The sequence below is a fragment of the Rhincodon typus genome, chromosome 38 (assembly GCF_021869965.1).
Source record: "Rhincodon typus isolate 14 chromosome 38, sRhiTyp1.1, whole genome shotgun sequence".
NCBI classification, from domain to species: Eukaryota; Metazoa; Chordata; class Chondrichthyes; order Orectolobiformes; family Rhincodontidae; genus Rhincodon; species Rhincodon typus.
The window spans coordinates 1,426,925-1,450,822 of NC_063369.1; the positions used below are offsets into that span (position 1 = coordinate 1,426,925).

General features: G+C 44.1%; 2 protein-coding genes across 2 annotated transcripts in view; both read right to left on the reverse strand.

Moving 5' to 3' along the window:
- LOC109924803 (relaxin-3) overlaps positions 1-6,250 on the reverse strand; it is a 14,243-nt gene extending 7,993 nt beyond the window's left edge. The window contains exon 1 of the mRNA XM_048617928.1: positions 5,622-6,250. Within this exon, the coding sequence (XP_048473885.1) occupies positions 5,622-5,988 (367 nt within the window). The 5' untranslated portion in view covers positions 5,989-6,250. The remainder of the gene's footprint in view (positions 1-5,621) is intronic.
- A 1,691-nt stretch (positions 6,251-7,941) lies between these two features.
- On the reverse strand, positions 7,942-23,134 carry LOC109924802 (cAMP-specific 3',5'-cyclic phosphodiesterase 4B-like). The gene is made up of 11 exons (XM_020524790.2): positions 22,885-23,134; positions 19,594-19,697; positions 19,139-19,232; positions 18,346-18,527; positions 17,302-17,400; positions 16,733-16,897; positions 16,341-16,440; positions 13,238-13,392; positions 12,827-12,949; positions 12,429-12,611; positions 7,942-12,011 (listed from the first exon to the last, which is right to left on the reverse strand). The coding sequence occupies exons 1-11, from the start codon at positions 23,132-23,134 to the stop codon at positions 11,625-11,627; spliced, it is 1,842 nt and encodes a 613-aa protein (XP_020380379.2). The 3' UTR covers positions 7,942-11,624.
- Positions 23,135-23,898: the final 764 nt, after the last annotated feature.

Sequence of the window (23,898 nt, forward strand, 5' to 3'; positions counted from 1 at the left end):
GTTATCTCAGATTCTCCAGCATCTGCAGTTCCTGCTATCTGTGAACTTGAATTCTGGTACGTTTGCGTCGGCGTTAGTCTGAACAGCCAGTATATCCACAAGAAACTCTCTGAAACGTTTGTACTATCCAGAACCTCTGCCAGAAATGCTCCAAGGTGCAGCAATGGCATCAAGCACTGAGTTCTCTGGATCAATTTCCATTTTGCTCATGTTCAGCATCAGCACAGTCACTGCGGCCTGCTGACTCTGCCCTGGGTTCAGGTTTCACAAGATTGCTTGCATAAAGGACACTGACTTTAGATTCATTGTGTATCCCATATTTTCAATGGACCATGCAATCTCAGAGGTTCACTGTGAAAGAAACAGGAATAGAAGAAGCAATAAAATCTTAGAAGACAAAGGGTGGTAGTGGACGGAAAATATTCAACATGGTGCTCAGTTACGAGTGGTGTACCACAAGGATCTGTTCTGGGTCCTCTTCCATTTGTGATTTTTGTAAATGACTTGGATGTAGGAGTGGAAGGGTGGATTAGCAAGTTCGCGGATGATACGAAGGTGGGTCGAATTGTGGATAGTGCGGAGGGCTGTTCTAGGTTACAAAAGGGACATTGATAGGATGCAGAGCTGGGCTGAGAAGTGGCAGATGGAGTTTAACCCTGAAAAGTGTGAAGTGATTCATTTTGGAAGGACAAATTTGAAAGCAGAATACAAGGTTAACAGAAAGATTCTTGGCAGTGTGGAGGAGCAGAGGGATCTTGGGGTTCATGTCCACAGTTCCCTGAAAGCTGCCACCCAGGTGGATAGAGTTGTTAAGAAGGCGTATTGTGTGTTAGCTTTCATTAATAGAGGGATTGAGTTCAAGAGCCATGAAGTTATGCTCCAGCTATACAAAAGCCTGGTCTGGCCACATCTGGAGTATTGTCTCCAGTCCTGGTCAACTCATTACAGGAAAGATGTGGAAGCGTTGGAAAAGGTGCAGAGGAGATTTACCAGGATGTTGCCTGGAATGGAGGGAAGGTCTTAAGAGGAACGGTTGAGAGAGCTAGGGCTTTTCTCTTTAGAACGACAAAGGATGAGAGATGACTTGATAGAGGTGTACAAAATGATCAGAGGTATAGATAGAGTGGACAGCCAGAGACTTTTTCCTAGGGTGGAGGTAGCTATTACGAGGAGGCATAGTTTTAAAGTGAGTGGAGTAGATATGGGGGAGACGTCAGAGGTAGGTTCTTTACTCAGAGAGTGGTGGGGGCGTAGAATGCATTGCCCGAGAGGGTAGTGGAGTCGGCCTCATAGGGGCATTTAAGCGGCTATTAGATAGGCATATGGATGATAGTATAAGGTAGGGCTGGAGGTTAGATAGACCTTAGGTTTAGAGTAAAGGTTCGGCACAACATCGTGGGCCAAAGGGCCTGTACTGTGCTGTACAGTGCTACATTCTATGTTCTAATAAAAGAGATGGATAGTGAAAGACAGAGAATTAGACAGAGGTAAAAGTTCAGAGCGAAACACAGGTTAGATAAAGAGGAACTGCGTATGGAGCCAAAGAGGGGCTGGCAGCCTGAGAGAAGGAATGGAAGAGAAAGAATGAAGGAAAGTACAACAGATGGAGAGAAAATCAGGAATGTGTGTGTGTGAGAGAGAGGTGCTTACTGCAGACATATAGGACACATACTGAAAGGAAAACTGTATATTGGAGGAACAATAAAAGTTATTCCTTGTCTTGTGAGTTTTTTGAGCAGAGTATCAGACTAAACTAACACAGTGTGAATACCGGTTAGAGCAATAAGTTGTGAAGAAAGCCTTTTTTCTATATGTACACCCAAGGCAGGTTGAAGATATTAGACTGATAACCAGTGACAATATCAAGAGAGGAAAACAAAAAAGATGAACTATTCAGTAGGTCAAGGTCAAGCTGCATGCGTGGAAAAAGAAATAGATTTCATATCTCAGGACATTATGTGTATACTTCTTTGAGCTGCTGTTAGACCCGCCCTGTTGTGCCCAGCACCATGCGTTGTAATATCACGATGAGAGGACCAACATATTAGATCTAAGCTCTGCAGTCCTGCCACATCCAGCTGTGAATTATGGTGAACAATTAAACAACTCACTGGAGGAGGCTTCACAAACGTGTTCATTCTGAATGATGGGGGAGCCCCATGCATCAGTGCAAAAGGCTGAAACATTCATCATAATCTTTTACCAGAAGTACCAAGTGGATAATCCATCTTGGCCTCCCCCAGTGGTGCCCAACATCATAGAGGCCAGTCTTCAGCCAATTCGATTCACTCCACGTTGTATCAAGAAACAGCTGAAGATATTGGATGTTGCAAAGGTGATGGCTCCCAGTCACAGTCCTGAAGGTGTGCTGTCCAGAACAACTAAGTGCCTAGTCAAGCTGTTCCAGTATAGCTACAAAACTGGCATCTACCCAGCAATGTAAGAAAATTGCCCAGGTATGTCCTGTTGTTACAACTCACAGGGGTAGTGCACTGGAAATCAAGCCTCGGTATTCTCAGAGTAGTTACAAATGTGAAAAGCTTTAAGTAACTTTTGCGCCACAAAAATACCAGACAATAACCATCACCAATAAGAGACAATCTAACCATCATTCTTGACATTCAATGGTGTTACCATCACTGAATCTCCCACTAACAATATCCTTGGGGTTACTATGGACCAGAAACGCAACTGAATTCACCACATAATCACAGTGGCTACAAGAGCAGCTCAGAAGCTGGGAATACTGCAGTGAGTAACTCATCTCCTGACACCTCAAAGCCTGTCTAGCATCTACAAAGCACAAGTCAGGAATATGTTGGAATACTCCCCATTTGCCTGGATGGATGCAGCTCCAACAACATTCAAGAAGCTTGACACCATCCAGGACAAAGCAGCCCGCTCAATTGGCACCACATCCACAAGCATCCACTCCCTCCACCACCGACACTCAGTAGCAGCAGTGCATACTTATATATAAGATGCACTGCAGAAATTCACCAAAGATCCTTAGACATTGCCTTCCAAACCCATGACCGGATACAAGGGAACACCACCAGCTGCAAGTTTCCCACCAAGCCACTCACCATCTGACTTGGAAATATATCACTGTTCCTTTACTGTTGCTGGGTCAAAATCCTGCAATTCCCTCCCTTAGGGCATTGTGGGTCAACGTATAGCACATGGACTGCAGCAGTTCAAGAAAGCAGATTACTATCACTTTCTTAAGAGCAACTAGGGATGGGGAATAAATGCTGGCCAGCATCAAATCCCACGTCCCACAAGTGAATCATAAAAAATTAGTAAAATTATCCAAAGTCCCCAATTTGCCTGACTGACAAAGTCCGTTGAAAAGAACATTCATCAGGTTTTTGTACTTAACAAGAAAATAGCTTATGAACAAATTATCTTTAACCAGTGGCAACTCGGAAATATGAATTGCTAACTTATAACTCTACAACTTAAACTCTATTCCTGTTTTAAATATCTCCTTCGCAAACATACTGACTCATGAAAATGGACAAGACATTGATATAAAGGGTGGAAAACAAAACGATAACACAAAACACAGTTCAGTAGCACTAGTCTGGTCCACAGGATTTGCTGAATTGTGTGTTCCAATTTCTTCCAATTCCTTTAGCTCTTTGCTGTTGACACAAGGTTGTTTGGACACCAAACATGCTCTTTCATCTACTAGTTGAGAATTTGCCCTTTCAGAGTCTTTAAAGGTGTTTTACTCGTCTTTCATCAGGGAATGTTCAAGGCCAATGGAAGACAGCTAGCTATTACTGGAGACATTTTGGTACCTCCACACAGGGAAGAGACATAGTGAGAGGTATGTTTGATGCTTGTGCTTTGCAAACATGATGTTCTCTGCACTCACCTCGCACAAACCATGGTCACCTGGTCAGGAGCCAACCAAAACATTGTTGTCAAGCAGTTTTTATCATGGTAGTTCCCAGTCTTTGGAACAAAAATCTTTCAATCCAAACAGTTTTGTTGATGCACTGCCCTTGAAATGTAGACACTATTGTTATGTGCACCGACACAGCAAGATCAAAAAAATGTACCTAACTAACTTGTGAAAGAATCTGATTTAGTGATGTTGGCTGAGGGAAAAATGGTACCCTTCTTGCTTGAAATAACATGAGATTGGACGTTTCCCTCCCACCCACCCACCCACCCTGCCCACACACACACACACACACACACACACACACACGGTATCCAGTTTAACTAAATGGTGGTTGGCATATTAATAAAGTTCAGGTCAGTTGTGATCTTATTGAATGGCAGAGCAGACTTAAGGGGCCAACTTGTGCTTCTGTGGCTAATGACAGCTAACACTTCTCCCAATGTTACATTGCTGTAAGGGAACTGCCACAGTCATGGCTAGGATCTCCCCACCCTAACCTTTTAAGCCAGGGTTAGTGGGATCATGCCTCCCTGTAAACTCCAGTCCAGTGTATGAGGTGAGATTGCTAAACATCCCATCGACATCTGTTAGGTAGTGTCCTCTCCTCTCCTGAAAGGCAGGGCCCTCTAAGGTGCAGTTAATTATCCTATTCACCAGGTTTCCATGTATAGAGTTGCCTGGTCATCTGAAGTGAATTTCTGAACAGCTGCTCTGATTGGTTGGGAAGGTATGAAGGGGTTACAACGTAAGTAGCATTACCCTTTGTGCAGCAAGCGAGCATATAGTGCCTCCGTTCCTTATCACCCTCTGGCTGTTTTTGTGACATTTGTGGTATGACGGAGTAAAATCTCATTTTGTGACTGGATAAGAACCATATTTAGCAGAACAAGATAGCTGGATGAGGACAATAGACAGTAAAAAGATATTTAATCACTGCCCTTTTAGAATGGTATTCAAATCTCTGTCAATTAAAGTTGCCTTCTGTAAATACTGCAACATGTCAGGCTCATAAATTCGGGAATGTTCAGGCATTGCACCAAGTGTTAGCTCCAACTTCCTCCACACAAGACCCTCCATTCCCATACCATAACCCTGAAGCAGGCCATTCAGCCCATTGAGTCCATGCCACCCCTCCAAATAACATCACAACTAAACCCATCCCCCACCCTATGCCTGTAAACCCTCATTTCCCATGGCCAATCCACCTAATCTGCACAGTTCTTTGTCGGAAACAAAACTCTAGCTTTGCATTAGTATCTTGAACATTCCAAGCACACACTTCACATTCTGTTCTCATGATTTAATTTGATGTCCATATTTATAATAGGACCTGCTCAAATGTGGATGCTGAACATTTTTTAGGCTTCTTGAAAAATTGTAGTTTCTCATGCTTTCCATAATGACACAAATTCCTTATGTCTTAAAGACAAGAATCATTTTGAAAATCAGCCAAATGACATATATCATAAGGTATACTTGATGAGAGTTTAAGGTTTGGAAGATTTTTGGGACAATCCTTTGGTTTTGGAGTTTCTGAGGTGGACCTCTGCTACCACCCAGTGGTTCCTGCTGGTACTGTTCATGCTCCAAATTTACTTTCATTGTCACGTACAACCGAAATACAGTGAAAAGCTTTGTTTATGAGCGATACAGGCAGATCAAAGCAAGCAAAGGATGTACGAATCAAAAAGACTTAGAGGCTTACAGGTTACATTATTTGAGGCTAGAGTCCATTCATCAGTCTGATAACGGCAGAAAGAAGCTGTTCCCGAACCTGCTGGTGCGTGTGTGCAGGCTTCTGTACCTTCTGCCTGATGGAAGAGGTTGTACGAGGTCATTACCGGGGTACGATGGGTCTTTGATGATGTTGGCTGCCTTTCCATGGCAGTGAGCCGTGTAAGTGGAGTCCATGGATGGAACGTTGGCTTCTGTGATGGTCTGGGCTGTGCACACCACCTTCTGCAGTTTCTTTCGGTCCTGGGCAGAGCAGTTGCCATATCAGGCCATATGCACCCAGGCAGTATGCTTTCAATGGTGCATCTGTAGAAGTTGGTGAGGGACCTTATGGACATGCCAAATTTCCTAAGCTGCCTGAGGAAGAAGGGGCGTTGTTGTGCCTTCTTAACCGTCGCATCTACGTGGGAAGTCCAGGACAGGTTGTTGTTTATTGTTACTCTGAGGAACTCGATACTCTGCACTCTCTCAACCTCATTTCCGTTGATATAGGTGGTGGTGTGTTCTCCTCCTTTCTTTCTGAAGTCGCTGATCAGTTCTTTAGTTTTGCTGAAATTGAGAGGCAGATTGTTTTCATTGCATCACTCTAAACTTACTGGAAGTGGGTTGGATCACTGAGAGAAACTGTTAAATAATTGGTTGAACACAGAAAAGCAACTGTACTCTCCACCAGAGCTTTAAGAAAACTTTTGTGATTTCTGAAGTGTTTCTTCTTCTTGCCAATTCAGAATTAACAAGCAGAATGGACACTGCAGGATGAATACAGGGGTATGGGAAGAGAGCAGGATAATGGGATTTTTTTGCAATTAGTATGGGGCAACAGGGAGAATAGAGAGCAATGGGAGTAGTTTGGGATTAATACAGTGGAGACAGTATTTGTTCTGTGTAAAGACCTTTTCATATTTCTGTATTTTATGATGCTGGACCAAAATGGGAAAATGGTTTGTTTTCAAAACTAAGTACGTTAAAAGGTTTACTGCACCTTTTAGATGTGTCACCTGACACTCATTGTGATTATTGTTTACATGGCTGCTTGAACAGTGGGGGAGGTTACGATAAATGAGCTGGAGCCCAGGGTGTATATGATTGGAGAATTGGTCAGCAACTAATTGTTGATTGGTCTGTGGATCAATCACTGAGGTTTTCTACTTGCCAACAACTATGTGATTAGCTCCCAGCTACCTAAACAGTTTGTGAGTGTGAACAGTACGGCTAACAGCCTAAAGGGCTCTTGTGGTACAATAGTCTTGCCCTTACCCCTGAGCCAAAAGGCCTCCGGTCAAGTCCCACCAACTTCAGAGGTGTGTAAAAGCATCTCTGAACAGGTTGATTAGGAAATACCTATAATCAGAAGCCTTCAGGCCTCCAAAATGGAAGGAGCAGACATTCTCTCTGCAGTGAAAAAGCCAGTTTATTTCCCCTAATCATCTACTGCAAATTGTTGTTTTTAACCAATAAGTCAGATTCTTTATAAGTAAATCCTGTAGCACCTGCAAACAAGGGAAAGTAATTAGAGAAGGAAGAGAGGAGCATACAGTCCTGACAAGCCAAAATGATCATCTCAGCAAAGTGTGGACTTGGAACATTGAACTGCCTTCCTACTCTTTCCTTCTGCTTTTAACACCCATTTTTTATGCAAGTATGTGTGCATAAAGGGGAGTTTTATGAGATGTTAGAACTTTAACTAGTGGAGTTGTGCATCAGTGGTTCATAATTGTTTACCTATAATTAGAGTTATAATTTAAATACAGAAACCTGGTTCATGCTTTCTGTCAACCTGAATCTAAAAGACAGGTAAGTTAGGGAATTCTGTATGTTTTTAATGAAATTTAATTTTTGTGATGACACTGGGAATAGAGGGTTTTGATTTCCAGTGCACTACCCCCGTGAACTGTAACATCTAGATTGTACTGCTAAAAAGCTGGCAGAGACTAGATGGGGTGAATAATCTCCTGTGTTGTAAACACCAGCAAGTCCATGAAAGACAATAATTACAACAAACCTTTATGGACCTCTTTTTGTGCTTTTTATTTGTTGATGTTTCCTTGTGGTTCTCTTGTTAACTGAAATTCCTTAGGTCTTCAATAAGCGTGATTCTAAAAATCAGTAAATGACACATTCCACAGTGTACATATTGGGAGGGCTTGTGTTTGGACATTTAATGGGGTGTTATTTTATTGATGGAAACTTTTTTTAACACTGACAGATAGAGAGGGACCTGAGCCTCAGCCACATTGAGATATAAGTTTGGACGTCAGCATATCACGCAAATATACAAATGTTACAATCAGTAATTTCAAGTGATTTTTAATAGTTTTTCAAACATGTTTCTGTAAGATGTACTGCTACAATTTACAAGAGATCCATTTGATGAATATGGAAAGTTGAAAGTGCTCAGTTTCCTTTATGAAACCATTCTAGAGAATCCTGCATTCTGTGGGCACCTTGGACTGAAAATCAGACAGAGAAATGTTCAGCTTAGTCCAACATTGACTGCTGCTGACCCATAACCTTTATCTTGCCCAGATTTTTTCTGGAAGATTCTTTTGTTACTCTGTGACAATTGTGTGAAGTTTCACAAATTCTGGGACTGAATTTACTGCTGTTGCAGTGAGCTTAGACCCAGTGCAGAGGCACAGACCTGATGCAGTGAATCGGAGTTTTGCTGGAGTCAGCTGTTTCTCCATTTGAACAATAGTATGAGAGCCAAACAGGTTCGGGTCCATACACTGTTATACACCTCACCCTCACCACAGGCTGTCTGATTGGGACTAGCTGAGCTAAATACACCCATAGGATGTTGCATTTCAGAAACATTGGAGACTCCACCATCCTGTTTACTACTGTGCTGGGATATGCTGAGATTGGTGTGAGTACATTACTGCACAGGTCCAACAAGAAGTTAAGTTTCTTGTTTGCAGTTTCCAATATTCTTAAATTCTCGACACACGATTCAGAGAAAAAACAATGTGACCAATCAAGTTTAGAATAGCTCAGAGTCTACGAATGGGTGAGAGGTGCAAACGAGTATATGGGAAATGGGCAAGGGTGTGGATAAAGGAATAGGAAGAGGAAGATGGGAATGGGTGAGAGGGGAATGATGAGCTGGTGATGAGCAAAGGCAAGTGTTGGACAAGAGGAGATGAATGAAGGAGGGTAGGCACAGTGGAAGGTGTGTGAAGGGGATTCAGCAAGTAGGGAATGGGTGAGGGGTGATTGTGAGTATTTTGCTCACAAGTGCAGGAATAGACAAGATGAGGTGAAGCTGAAAATCAGTTTAATGGGATATCTGCACAGGGAAAGATGGTTGTATTTTGCATTGCTGCTGCCTTCTAGATTTGTTAATAATATCTCACATTCAGAGGCATAATTTAGACTTGAGTCTGGTCTGTTTTTGCCTGATTCAATCTCTTATTTGTTACCAATCCTCCATCACGGTAAATGTATGAGTGAGTATTTGATGCAGACACATTTAAAATAGTTATTTTTTGCCCAGCCCCTTACTTGAAGAACAACACTGGCTGAGTATAGGTGACAGTTTCCAAGGGCATTACAGCATATCACATTATAATACAAAGGATTTACCATTTCTTCTCCTCAGTGCTATCCTTCAGTCTCCATATCATAACTGCTTTAGAGAATCATTTACAAACATTACATTATGTACAAACCAGAACCAAAAAAATAAAATCATGAACAATAAAAACTAAAAAAGAAAACTGTACAAGAACTACAGACCTGTGCCTGATCCTGGCTGGTTGGTGAAGACTGTTCAGAATGGCCACAGTATCCCCAGCTGGTGTTTCTGGTGCTTGCCTGTTTAGCTGAGGAGGGGACAGTCAGTTTGCATGAGCTGTCCCAATTATTTGGAACTTCATGATGACAATTCCTTTGTGGATAAGTCTGAGTTTGTTGCAGGATTTAATGCTTTAATAATAGGCTTTGGAGTGACAGAGCTATTCCAACTCGCAGATCATATATGACATCAGTGCTCTAAAGATTAAGGGTGATGTTATGTGAATGCACAAAGGAAGCTGTTTAACCCTTAGCTGACCTGACTTTGAGCACTATTGTAATGAGAGGTTTTGGTCGAGGAAATTAGCAGGAATCTGTTTCCAGTGGGCATGAGACACTAGGGCACAGATTAAACACAAAAGAACGAGTGGAGATAAGACTTTGTTTTTACACACAGTGAGTTATTCTGATCTGGAATGTGCTAGCCAACAAGGCAGTGGGTGCAGATTTTAAAATAACTTCAAAAGGGAATTAGGTAAATTTTTGAAAAACTAAGGGCAAAGAGCAGGTGAGTGGGACCAATTGGATAGCTCTTTCAAAGAGACAGCACAGGCTGGATGGGTTGAGTACTGTATGATTCAAAGTGATTGTTATGGGGAGAGTGTGTGCTATGTCATGCTGTTTGTGTTGGTTCTGGAACTCAAGACAACATCAATTTCCATGAACTGTATCTTGATTGAATGCAGCATTTACAGTGGAGGGAACAGCTGTGTATTGGCAATTCTGGCAGACTCCAATAGCTTGGCTCTTGGCACAGGAGGGAATCCCTATGGCATCACACCAATCTCATCTCCGGGATTGAGAGCGGGCGGTAGAGAGTTCTCTTATGAGCGCAAACTGAGTTTAAGGCAAAAAAATCAAACTTATACTGACCTTGTACAGCAAACCAGGAGAGCACAGTTTCATGTCCTGCCTTTAAAGCAATCTTGGGGATAATTGAAGAAACAAATAAATGAAAATTGTGGTTTAGAATAGAATCCCATTGGAATCCCCTCATGATTTTGGGACAGCGAAATAATCATTCGGAATTCAGGATTTACTTTGCACCTCAACAGTAATCAGTGTGTGTGTGTGTGTATGTGTGTGTGTGAGAGAGTCAGTGAGTGTGTGTACGTAGGTGGGTGAATGTGAGAGTGAGTGAATGTGTGTGCATGCGTACGCATATCTGTGTACGTGTATCAGATGAAGACTCTACTGGATTTGGCTGTAATTTTCCCACGGTCACATTTCCTCCAAAATCTACGAGGAATGGATTGGCAGGTGCTGGAAATACGGTGAAGACTGATTTCAGTGGGATTCAGAGCCTCTGAAAGAGGACAAGAATAAAGAAGACAGGAGACACATTTAAGGCGGTCCTAGCTTTAAGCTGGGACCAAACCTCACCTTGGTCCTCTCAAAGCCATTCACAGACATGAAAGTGCAGTGCCCTCCTGGCACATGGGAACAGTAAACCTCAAACTGAGGAAACATTCCCATTCTTAGCCAGCGCAGCTACTTGTGCGCACCACAGAATCTCTACAACATAAATTATTTTAAAAAGTCCCAAAGATATTGCCATATTGTGCAAAAGAACATTAGAGGAAGACTTCAAAAATTGAGGAGCAGAGTTTAGTGTTTGAAACCGGTTTCACATCATATCCACCGGCTTATGTTCCATTGATCTGGCTCTTTCTAGAACCTTGCGGAATAACTTATAAGAAACAGTACGTAAAATATAACATTAAAAATAAAACAAATCATTGCTTGACTTAACTACAAAGACACAGTTTGTAGATAATTCCAGAAAAGGCACGCAGTTCCCAGACCCTGTCACACTCAGAGAAACAGACTCCTTGTCATGGAAACAATGTGGAGGAGAGGGAGCTTAGGTGGGTCCACTTGGTTCTTGTTGAAAGTCTCTCGTTTGCCCGGGTTGTTACTGTTTCTTTCACTGCAATTGGAGGGGGAGATTGAGGTACACACTATTTCAAAGTGACTTCCTCTCACCCCATTAAAAGGTTCAAACCAAACAAAGAATGGCTTTGACCTCCTGCCCCCTTTCCATACTGAGTTTGCTCAGTTTTCGGGCACTCTGATGTTGGAATCCACCCACAGACCTGGATTCCAATCACAGTTGATATGTATGTCTCCAAAAATAGACAAATTTCATCTGTTTCGCACAAGAGCTATTCTCCCTCTTTTATGACTCTACAGAAGATGTGTCCTCAGCTGTGGTGCCTAACTGTCCCTCCTTGGTGCTGCTGTCTTCCTGTGCCTTAGCTATGCATGACATAGTCTCTTCTGAGCTGTGGCAGCTTGTCTCCTCCTCTCCTGTGCTGTTTCTCTCCTTGTCTGATCGATCAGATTCATCTTCTTCCTCCAGTGTCAGTTCGAACTGAAACTTGTCAATGCAAACCTCTTCACCCTGGCTTGGATCGTCCAGTGGTGGCGAGGGGCTCTGTGGGATCATACTCTGATACCAGTACCTGTTGTCCTCCAGCGTGTCCAGGATATCCTGGGCATCAGGGTGCACAAGGTCACCCCATGTCTCCCACAGTGGGTGCACTATGTAGTCAATGAATCCTACCTATAAAACACAGAGAATGGCATTAGAAACAATAAACCTTATTCCATTCCCCCCATCACTTACCTTCCTGAGCCTCTACCCCATTACCTTGCCCTCTCTGTGCTCTCCTTGCTTTGGACATAGTTATTCAGGTCCAAGACTCCTGGGAGGAGCAGGTCCCCCTGTCTGTCCCATATTGTCGTCCTCTCAAGATAGGAAACCTGGATCAGGGATCATTTGCAATCAGACTGACACAGAGCCAGCTTGATATTAGACTGTAAAGTGCACTACAGCCCGTGCTTATACTCAAATACTGCTTGATAAAGGAAGGAGGAGAACAGGAGCCTCCAATAACCCAGGAGTGTTGAGGCTAAATGAAATGTTCAGTCATAACTGCATCCTGAGCAAGGTTATCCTCTCCCTTGTATTGGTAAATACCTGTGTCTTTTCCACTGAGGCTGTATGTTTGTCACACATTGGGCTAATCTCCATCCCTCGCTCTCGTTCCTTGTCTCCCTGTCGAAAAAACTCCTCCAGGATACGATCTGTCCATTGTCGGTACAACTCCAGCGGTTTGGTAGGGTTACTCAGGTCAGCACAGTGAACCATATTCCTCATCACCTAGCAACACAAACATACCAACTCTGAGTAACCACGGAAACCACATTTAGGGCAAGTCGTGGCAGCTCAATTCTGGTTATCAGGGAGTCCTGGTTCCTATTCCTTTTAGAAATATGCAGCATGTGTGACAGGAGCACGCAGGGTGCACTCCCTGACCCGGGGCACACTATCTATACTTCCCAACAAGGGCCAATGTCCTCAAACATATTCAGTACCTGGATCCTATCAGTGTAGTTGTCAAGCAGGAGGACTCCTGAGCTGGTCACTTTCTTTGTCTCCACCATAGTTTTCAGGTCTGCTAGGAGACTCATGTGTTTGGACATGTCTGTTGCTAGAACCTGTGGATAGAACCACAAGAGAATAGATGAGACAGAGAGATTAATTTCCACAGTGCACTCTCCAGCCAAGCAGGTACTTAGTGTACCTGCTGTTGGAATATAGACAGAAGTGGCAGCCACTTTGTGCACAAATAGCATGTGATAATGACCAGATAATTGGCTTCAGCGGACGCAGTCAGACTTCCACAACATTGAGAGCGTTGGTCATCATTATAGGCTCTGAAGTCTGACCCTGACTCTGCTGCCCATGAACCAAGGAAGGAAAACGGGAAGCAGAGGCGTACTCACCATATCAATGACCATCTTCCGCAGACTCTGCCGCTGTCGTTTGGGGAGATTCTGGAAGATGTCGCAGTTTTCCTCCTGGAGGAGTTTGAAGCCCACAGCGAGGTGATGGTTCTCCAGGACAGACTCATCATTGTACATTAGTGCTAGCTCAGAATCTAGGAGACAGTAACAAGATGGTCAGTGTGTTGGGCAACATCAGCCCAAGGGCAGAGATCCTAAATCTCACACAGAATCTGTCAGAAACAGACAGCACCCAGTCCAGAGAGGCTCGAAACCTTGCAGAATGCTACAGCCCTGGAGAAGCTTGACCAACATTAAGAGCTGGGCTGATGTCCTTTACTGCCTCTCAATGATCCATATGACATTGAATACTGTCGCCAAGGAGCCTTGAGTTGACAACCCCTCCCCCCACCCCATGTAGTGCTGGGTTTGTGATCATTGTGGGTTTTACAATAGGCCACAACCTGGAGTATGGCAGGTTAGTGAATCCAGCAGGACTGCTGCTGTCGCTGGATACTAGGTGACAAATTTAGCTATGAAGCTGCTGTAAAGACCACTTGTTTATATTTTTCTTTATTTTTGATTTGTGGTCCCATATGGAAAATGATACTGCTTCAAACCAAGGAAACTGGAAGGAGATGTTGCAGTTTTAAAACCAGTTACTGGAGCTTATTGTTAACTGTATTTACTGCCTTGGGTAAGCAGTCAGGGGAGATTGCCAGAACCATCAGCACCATGGGTGGGTGGGTGGGTGGGTGTTCAGGGCAGTTTCACCAAGGGATCGCCTGTTGATCAGTTTCTCAATCAGGACCAGTTGCTTGGGTTAGGAATGCTCAGCTGAACAGCTCTGTGATTGGCTCCTGGCAGGTAGGCAGCCTGTGTATGTATGGATACTACAGAGACAGGAAGCCTCCAGGCTGTTAAAAAGGCACCATTCACTCTCCTCTTGCCAGACATTAATAACAAATCGGAAGAGAGCTAGCTTTTCTCTCTCACCATTCCCCATAAAATGCTGCCTCTTAACCAGTGACTGAGAGACTGAACAATCATATGACAACTGCTCAGAATGCCCCATTCCCAGAACTTTCCAACAAACACCAAGATGTAATTGGGTGGTAGCGAGAAAGGTTTTGTCACATCCTTCATCTAAGCCCAACTCTCTCTGCCATTGCATGCTGTCCTCAAAGTGGATGCGGAGGGCAAGAAATTTCTTCCGGAATGTGCTTTTTCAAAAATGGTCTGGAGAGAGATGGAATGGATTTTGTCAAGGTATGTCCCCTGCAGCTCCATGATCCCGGACTCTGTGCTCTATGGTCTGTTCCCCGGGATGCACATCGAGACAAACATGGACTGCGCCTGGAGGACCATCAACTCGGTGAAAGATGCTCTTTGGTCTGCCTGAAACTTGTTGGTCTTCCTGTGTAAAGAGCTGACCTCGACTAAGTGTTGCAGACTGGCACATTCCAAGGTCCAGGACTACGTACTTAGGGACACACTAAAGCTTAGGCCAGCTACCACCAAGGTGCAGTGGGGAAAGACTACCTACCATTTGAGGTCTTTCTGCCAGAACACAACAAGGGTCTGTTAAGTTTCAAGATACATTCTCATTAAGGCTATGGGGGTAATTGTTTTTTCATTTGTGGAGAGTGAGCATCACTGGCTGAGCCAGCATTTATTGTCTGTCCCTAGTTGCCCTTGAGAAGGTGGTGGTGAACTGCCTTCTTGAACCACTGCAGTCCTCCTGCTGTAGGTTGACTCACAATGCCCTTAGGGAGACAATTCCAGGATTTCATTTCATGATTAGAAAATGCCGTTTTGTTGTAAATGGATTGAAGCTCGAATGTGGAATTAGAAATTTCACTCTAATTTCTACAAAAAGTCTTCATGGACCTTTGTACTTGAATGTAATTTATGAACAAAGTACAGCTTTGTTTAAAAAAAACCTGCCCTGTCGCTGAAGTAAAGAACTGAAAGGACTTGGAAAGAAGGTGATTAGAGATCAGAAGGTCTTGGAAGCAAAAGGGACACCTCATTGAATCCATGGACAAGTGCTATTGAACTGTCTTGAAGTATTTTAGTAATATTTATTTCTCCACAAATAACATCTGTTTGTGTTTGTCTTTGTCTGTCTGCATGCCTGTATAGGGGTTTAAGAAGGGGTAAAGTTTAAGTTACACAGTTAGAAGTTGGAAACTTTATTTTATTTCCCTGTGGTTAGAACTGATTTATTAGTAACGAACAGTAGTTTCTTGTTCAGCTACAGAAACCTGTTTGATGTATTCTATTAACTGGTGTTTGTCAGGCAGCAGGCAGGAAATTTGGGGATTTTGAGCAACTTGATTAAATCTTCAACTTTTGTGAGGACCATGAGAATAATGGGGCTTGAAAATCAACACAGTTTCCTAAATGGGTTGTGTGACAGCCAACAATTGAATAACTAGCTTTCACTCTCCTGTCTGACGCATGAGGAGGTCACTACAATGATTCGTGTGCAATAAATCTGGTTCCTATCAGTCCCTGTCATCTCCAACAATAGTCGGGCCTTGCTGAGAGAATGGAATAACTGTTTCAAACCAAGGTACTCATTGTGCCAGCTCTCAGCTCCATAAATAAATAAAAACCAAATGGTGTAAACAGTCTGCTGGAGATCAGCCTCCACTCCAAAAGCAAGTAAAGGCTATCATGTTACTGGATTAGTAATCCAGAGATCTGGGTCATCAGTCCAGAGATTCTGAGTTTAAACCACACAGCCTGAAAAGTTTAATTCAGTTAAAAAGATATGGAAGTCAAAAGCTGGTATTGATAACTGTGATCTGCATAAAGCTATTATATTGTAACACAGACACAACATGGTGCATTAATGTCCTTTAGAGAAGGAAGCTCACTGTTCTGAACACAATCTGTTTCAGTTTTACACCATGCCCTCTGAAAAGGCCTAGTGAGCGATTCATTTACAACAAACCATGATTGGTTTAAAGAGATGGCCATTTTTGGACATTCTCAGGGAGTGTCAGGATGGACTATAACTGTCAGCTTGGTCAGTGATGGCTACATTTCAAGAATGAAGAAGAATGTATGTATTCAAACTGGGTTTGATACTCACTGGTGTTGATGAGGAACTGATTGGAAACTCCTGGGTGATCCACATCATGAATCGCAGCAGCAAACAATGCAGCAAGTGTCTCTAGATCGGTAAAGACGGCCTGAAATAAAAGGTGAAGTCAGAGAACGGTGGTGAACATGTTCCTATATCATCCAGCCGCAATCAAACTGGAGCCCAAACAAAAAGAGAAACTCCCTCCTCAGTCAATGGGTCTCAACTGAGCAAAGTCAGCAAACAGTCTGAATGATGGTCTGACCTGAAGCCGAGGTTTACAGGCTGCAGGTGGGTTGTAGCAAGAATTACACCTTCCCTGGAACTAGTATCTAATGTGTTGTTTCCCAACTACCCTCAAAGCAATACACTGAACAAAACTGAGGGTGAAATGTACTCACGTCAAGGGCCGGGGTAGACAGCAGTACGTGTGTGGACTGAGTGACATCAGCTGCATGCAAGCTGTTGTGGTATGCAACATCAGCATGGTAATGATCCTCCAGTGTCATTATGTATGTGAGGAAAGTGTCAACTGGAATCCTGAAGGTCTTCATCAAGTCTCTCTCCTGAAATAAACATTGTGAGTGACCATTACCCTGAATAAACTGTGATTCAAATAATTGCTGGTCTTGCATATTGCAAGAGAGATATGGTTTTGTCTTTTGCTCATCAGTACAGAATTGCAAGAATACCAAATCTAAAAGGGAGCAATAATTTATACTGCACAAAAAGAAGGTGCAGACTAGTTGGTAAATCAGGACTCTGACATAGGTGATGCTATGAAGGCGGCACCAGGAACACTGGATGTGCTAGAAGCTGCATACACTGATGTGCAGGGCCCTGTTCTTTGCAAATAGTAAGAATGTGTACATACATGTAAACTTTTCAACGAACCAAAGCCTGTGGCTTTTGGTAGCCCTGTACAGAGGGGATGACCTGACTCAGTCTGTTAGGTAAGTTCAACTCCTACCTGGAATATAGCATACATGATGCAGCTGAGCGGCCTGTTGTTCGAGAACTCGGAAACTCGGAAAATATTAAGGCCCCATATGTTCAAATCATCCAATTCCTAGAAGGACAGGACATCTTTAGAAACATTGCATGAAATGACAGGCATGTTGGAACACCATTGTTGATTCTTTCAAGACATTTAATGGTATTCTTAACCTTTTGAGCCTTTATTCCTCCTCAAGGAGCAGACTCTCCCTGGGGTACAGTTAACCCCCCCCCCCCGATGCTCTCTCCTCCCCCTTGGGTCCGGCTCCCCCTCCCTGTCGGTACTGCCTCTCCCCGGGGTACAGTTCCCACCCCTCCTGAAGGTACTGACTCTCCCCGGGGTACAGTTTCCTCCTTCTGAAGGTACTGACTCTCCCTGGGGTACAGTTTCCCCACCCCCCTTCCTGAAGGTACTGACTCTCCCCAGGATACAGTTCCCCTTCCTGAAGGTGCTGACTCTCCCTGGGGTACAGTTTCCCCCCGCCTGAAGGTACTGACTCTCCCCGGGGTACACTACCCCCACTCCCGAAGGCACTGACTCTCCCCGGGGTACAGTTTACCCCCTCCTGAAGGTGCTGACTCTCCCTGGGGTACAGTTTCCTCACCAGCAGTACAGTTCAATGGTTCTGAACAGTGTGAATGCTCATCCTCCAGAAGTGACTGGACATTTGGGCATGTGTTCAACCCTATGCTCCCGTGGTATCTTCTCACGCCCATATATTTGAAGGAGAAGTCATTGAACAATGCTTTAATCTGGGGAACTGAGGTCAGCTGCACTTGTGCCCTGGTTGAGATCAGCTAAAAGAACAGGCAGGGGGTGGGGGTGTGGTTGTAGAGAGAAGCGGAAGTTGGAAGCTTCTGCTCCATAAAGTGCTACCACAGAGTCAGCTTGACAATTCCCTGGGGTTTTCACAGAATTTGCACATCAAACCTGGAGCACTTGGCAGACTAGGCTGCATGCAAGCTGGCTCCTTGTTGGCTGGTATTTGTGCTCTGGGGACCAACAGCCCAATGTTACCTTGGTTAGTGCTTCTTCCTGATGAGTCTTTACTCCAAACCTGGGGATGCTCGAGTTACTGAGGTTGAGGCTTGAGCTGTGGGTAAGTTTCTTCACCCCACTGATCTGACACATGGGCTGTTTCTTCTTCTTGTCTCGTTCTTTCTGTGTGGGAGGTGGGATCTCTACTTCATTCTGCTTGTCTGAAAGAAAGTGGCACATGGGAGATAAAATTCAGTGCTGAGATTTATGATGTGATACATTCTGGCAGAAAGAATGAAGAGAGGCAATCTACATGCGCACAAATACCCAAATACAAGGGCACCCACATAAATACAGTCACAAACATACAGGGGAAGCTATAAATACTCAGACACAGATATACAAGGTCACACAAAAATATAGACAAACAAATATATTGATGCAATCAAAGACATTAACAGGTGCCCCATGAAAACATACAGATAGAGAAACATAGAATAGGGTCAGAATCTGCTCTTGTCCAGCCATCCCTTGAGCAAACTGAAAACTGTAACAAATCTGCTTTTTAGGAAACTACATCCGTTTCTGTCTATTTCTAACACTCTCTGTCCCTGGCCCTCATTCTCTCATTCCTATCTGAGTTTCTCTTCCTAAGCTCATCTCCCCCTTGCTCTCTCTCTCCACCACCACGCCCCCCACACTGCCGTTGTCTTTTCATCTCCCTGAGGTGTTATCTTTCTGTGTGTCTCCCTGGGGTGGTCCCTCCCTGTCCCCCTGTCTCCCTGGTTGCCCCTCTCAATGGGGTCTTTCTCTGGGCTGTTTTCTCACTTACCGAGGAAGGTACTGGATATGTACTCAGAGACTTGGTTCCCTGAGCGGCTCATTTCGGAGAGGTGAGTCAGTTCACGATTCAGCATCCTCTTGAACTGTTACAGAGACCGAGAGAGAGGTGTGAATATAACCCCAGACAGCTCAGAACCTCTTTAAGCCCCAGGCACCCCCAATATCAAACACTAGAACGTTTTGAGGCAGTGTTTGCTGCCACCACAACTACAGGGATTGCCCTTACCACCCGGCCTGTCACAGTGACCGATATCAGAGACGCTGCCATTAGCTTCCTGCTTCAAAGAATATGACCACCCAAAACATCAAATGATGCAAAGTATTTTAACAAGCACAGCATCAAGAAAATGTGTTTTTGCAAATGATTCATACCAATTCAAATCAATTCCACTCAGATCCTGGGATTACGATTTTCTCACTGCCCCACTCGATTGCCCCACTTACCTCCATCCAGCAGTGAGGGGACAGGAGGGCGCTGGTCAGAGAGACAGTGAGCACGTTTAGCTGTACGTTCCTCGGGTACGAAGTGTCGATGTCAGAGGTACTGTCTATGTGTCAATAGGCAAAGTGGAAGCAGACTGCTGGTTCCAGGCAGACAGTGATAACATTAATGGCACTTATTTTTCTGTCTCAGTGGGGTGGCAGGAGATTCTCTGTTTCTTTATCTATTCTGGGCATGTGGGCATCATTGGCTAGATCAGTGTTTATTACCCATCCTTTATTTCCCTGGAGAATGTGTTGATATGTTCGTTCTTGAACCATTGCAGTTCGTGTGGTGCCGGGACACGCACAAAGCTGTTAGGGAGCGAGTTTAGGATTTTGACGCAATAACACTGAAGGAACAGAGATATATTTCCAAATCAGGATGGTGAATGACTTGGAAGGGAACTTGTGGGGCGTAGTGTTCCCATGTATCTGCTGCCCTTGTCCTTCTAGATTTGCAAGGTGCTGTGTGAGAAGCCTTGTTGAGTTGCTGCAGTGCAACTCATAGATGGTGCTGACAGTTATGAAATGGCTAGTAATCCAAAGATGCAATGAATCTGGTGTCTATAGGGCACAGAGACACATAAGCACACAGGATGTGAATGGTTTAACTGAGTACATTTCACGAGTTTGAATTCAGCAGGGAACTTTCATGAAGTTTCCAGTCTCTAAATCCCCACTTCTCACTTTCCTTGTCACGTCTGGAATAAAAATTTTATCTTTCTGAAAAGTACGTTGATTTTATTTGTCTTGAAAGAAAGGCTTACATTCATATTGCCTTTTTCACTCTCAAGGTATCCAGAGTACCTTTGAAGTTACTGTTGTGATGTGTGATAAGACTCTAGCCAAATTAATAAGAGTGATACAATCATGATATACTGTTCAATGAGAAAGAAATATTTACACCAAGACCATTGAGATAAAAAACAACTGCTCTTCTTCGAATGGAGCTGGTGTGTCTACAAAGCTCCACTGGGAACTTAGCATTGGGCCTTCGATTTCCGTCACACATCTCAGCGCTGTCCCTCCGACAGTGCGGCACACCCTCAGCACTGACCCTTCAACACAGGGGTGCTCCCTCAGTATTCCAACTCAGTGCAGTGTCAGCTCGGATATCTTTTATCTTCTTTATTTCACCAAAAGAATTTTTGGACCTAGTTCTATCCCTGTTCTGAATGTGTTAACCTGTCTTCCAACTTCCTTTGCTGAAGGAATCGACAAGAGAATCAGTACTGATTACTGGCCCATAGCTTCATGTAACTCCTGAACAGTGGGAAAAGAGACAGTTTGGCCTGTAAGCTTACTTTGGGCAATTTTGATCTCAAGACAGTGTCTGCGTGTAGTCAAAGATGCTGAAGACTGATTTCCAGAGCTCAAATCAAAGACAGTTCAGGTGGAGGATAAGACTGGCAATTCACCCAGTGTCTGAAAACACTCACTGCTCAAACACCCTCACTTTCAGGTTGTTGACGTGTTCGCTGAGCTGCCTTGTTTCTATTCAGATGTTTCGTCACCATGCTAGGTAACATCATCAGTGGAGCCTCCGATGAAGCGATGTTATTCTACTCTGCTTGGAATTTATACTGTCCGGTCCGTTATGGTGAGTACTGTCATTTCCGGTTTTGATCTGTATGGGTTTAAATATGGGGTCCAATTCTATACGTTTTTTTGATTGCATTACAGGTGGAGAACATGCCTGTAGGAATTCTCATGCATGTCTATGTTTGGCTACTATGGTTATCTTGTCCAGTTAAACTGATGGCCCTCATTGTCTGAATGTACTGATATTAAGGAGAGTTTGTTGTGCCGTTTTGCTGCTAGCTGATGTTCATTTATTCTGATGGCTAGTTTCCTTCCTGTTTGTCCGATGCAATGTTTGTGGCAGTCGTTGCATGGTATTTTGTAAACCACATTGGTTCTGCATGTTGTGGGAATGGGGTCTTTAATCCTTGTGAGTGTTTGTCGTAGAGTGGATGTGGGCTTGTGGGTCACCATGATTCCTAGTGGTCTTAGGAGTCTTGTTGTAAGTTCCGATATGTTCTTGGTGCAGGGCAGTGTGGCCAGTGTGTTAGGTCATACTGTGTCCTCCAACAACGCCAGGAAGGAAATTAGCCATCAGAATACATGAACATCAGCTAGTAGCAAAACGGCACGAATGTACTCTCCTTAATATCGGTACATTCAGACAATGAAGGCCATCAGTTTAACTGGACAAGATAACCATAGTAGCCAAACATAGACATGCATGAGAATTCCTAGAGGCATGTTCTCCACCTGTAATGCAATCAAAAAACGTATAGAATTGGACCCCATATACAAACCCATACAGATCAAAACCAGAAATGACAGTACTCACCATAACGGACCGGACAGTATAAATTCCAAGCAGAGTAGAATAACATCACTTCATTGGGGGCTCCACTGATGATGTCACCTAGCATGGTGACAAAACATCTGAACAAAAACCAGCCAGCTCGGCGAGCAAGTCAACAACTTCACCCACAACCCAGGCTACAGATCTTTGCCAAAAATTTAAACCCTCACTTTCAGATTTGCTGAAATTGAGACTAGACTTGAAGCTACATGGAAATGTGGATCCCAATTTTTGCCTGTTGTTCACCAGGCTGCTTGTACCTAATGAAACACAGGATTCACCAGGAAGCATTCTGAGCAAATAGCACTGGCTGCCCACTGCTATCAACATTCCTATGAATGTGGTGACCAATTACAGAATCACAGAGTTGTTGCAGTGTAAACTAGACCATTCAGCCCGTCAGGTCAGCCCTGGTTGTCTGAGCATTCTGACTCAGAGCCAATCACCAGCCTTTTCTCTGTGACCAAGGATATTGTCTCTATTTAAATACTCATGCAATTGCCTCTTCAATGTCTCAACTGAACCTGCCTCCACCACATTTCCAGGCAGTGCATTCTAGATGCCAACAACTCACTGTGTGAAAACGTTCTTTCTCACCTCATGTTTGCTTCTTTTGCAAGTCATTTTAAAGCTCTGCCATCTTGTTCTTGATCATTTCACTTGTGGGAACAGTTTCTTCTTGTTCACTCTGCCCAGACCCCTCATGATTTTTAAAACTTCAATCAAATCTCACCACAGTCTTTCCCCATCTGACATGGGAACACCATCATTGCTAGTTCCCCTCCGCGTCACTCATTATTCTGACTTGGAAATATTTCGCTGTTCCTTCAGTGTCACAGCACACAGTGTGGGCACTGTCCATCCGTCGCACAGCGCACAGTGTGGGCACGGTCCGTCTGTCGCGTGGCGCACAGTGTGGGCACGGTCCGTCTGTCGCGTGGCGCACAGTGTGGGCACTGTCCGTCCGTCGCACAGCGTGGGCACGGTCTGTCTGTCGCGTGGTGCACAGTGTGGGCACGGTCCGTCTGTCGCATGGCGCACAGTGTGGGCACTGTCTGTCACGTGGTGCACAGTGTGGGCACTGTCTGTCGCGTGGTGCACAGTGTGGGCACTGTCTGTCTGTCGCATGGCGCACAGTGTGGGCACTGTCTGTCTGTCGCATGGCGCACAGTGTGGGCACTGTCTGTCCGTCGCATGGCGCACAGTGTGGGCACTGTCTGTCTGTCGTGTGGCGCACAGTGTGGGTACTGACAGTCATTTAAATATTCATATAAATAACAAGTATGCACTGGAAGATACTGGGTGGCTCTGTCACACAGCTTACAGAGTGGGCACAGTCTGTCTGTCACACAGTGTAGTTTGGGCACAGTATGTCGCCCAGTCAACAGACAAAGTCTGTTCGTGGAGTGGTACTGAATGCGCTATCTGGTAACAGCGCGTATTTGGAAAGCTGGTATATCTGTGAAGGATGTTTATTGCGTGAAGAGTTATTTCCAGGCAGGTGATGTATTGACTGAGGGAGCGCAGGGGTGAATGGAGAATAAGTCTAGGATTTCTCTTAGTCCTTAGTGGTCCCTTTATTTGACGAGGTGTGAGCTGATGTGCTCTGACTCTGGATGGGAACTAGGATGTCTTGCCATTATACAGACCATTGGTGAGGCCACTCCTGGAGTACTGTGAGCAGTTTTGGTCTTCTTGTCTGAGTAAGGATGTTCTTGTTAAAGAGGGAGTAAAGGTTTACCAAATTGATTCCTGGGATGGCAGGACTGATGTATGAGGAGAGATTGAATCAGTTAGGATTGTATTCACTGGAGTTTAGAAGAATGAGAGGGGATCTTGTAGAAACCTATAAAATTCTAATCGAACCCTAGACAGGTTGGATGCAGGAAGGA

Excerpts from the sequence above, each read along its gene's own strand:
- LOC109924802 (XM_020524790.2), bottom strand. The coding sequence starts at position 23,134 with ATGCGACAGACAGACAGTGCCCACACTGTGCACCACGCGACAGACAGT. Across the intron at positions 17,401-18,345 it reads AGGAAGAAGCACTAACCAAG|GAATTGGATGATTTGAACAT; the intron begins GTAACATTGGGC and ends CTGTCCTTCTAG. Across the intron at positions 12,950-13,237 it reads GGAAGATGGTCATTGATATG|GTTCTAGCAACAGACATGTC; the intron begins GTGAGTACGCCT and ends TTCTATCCACAG.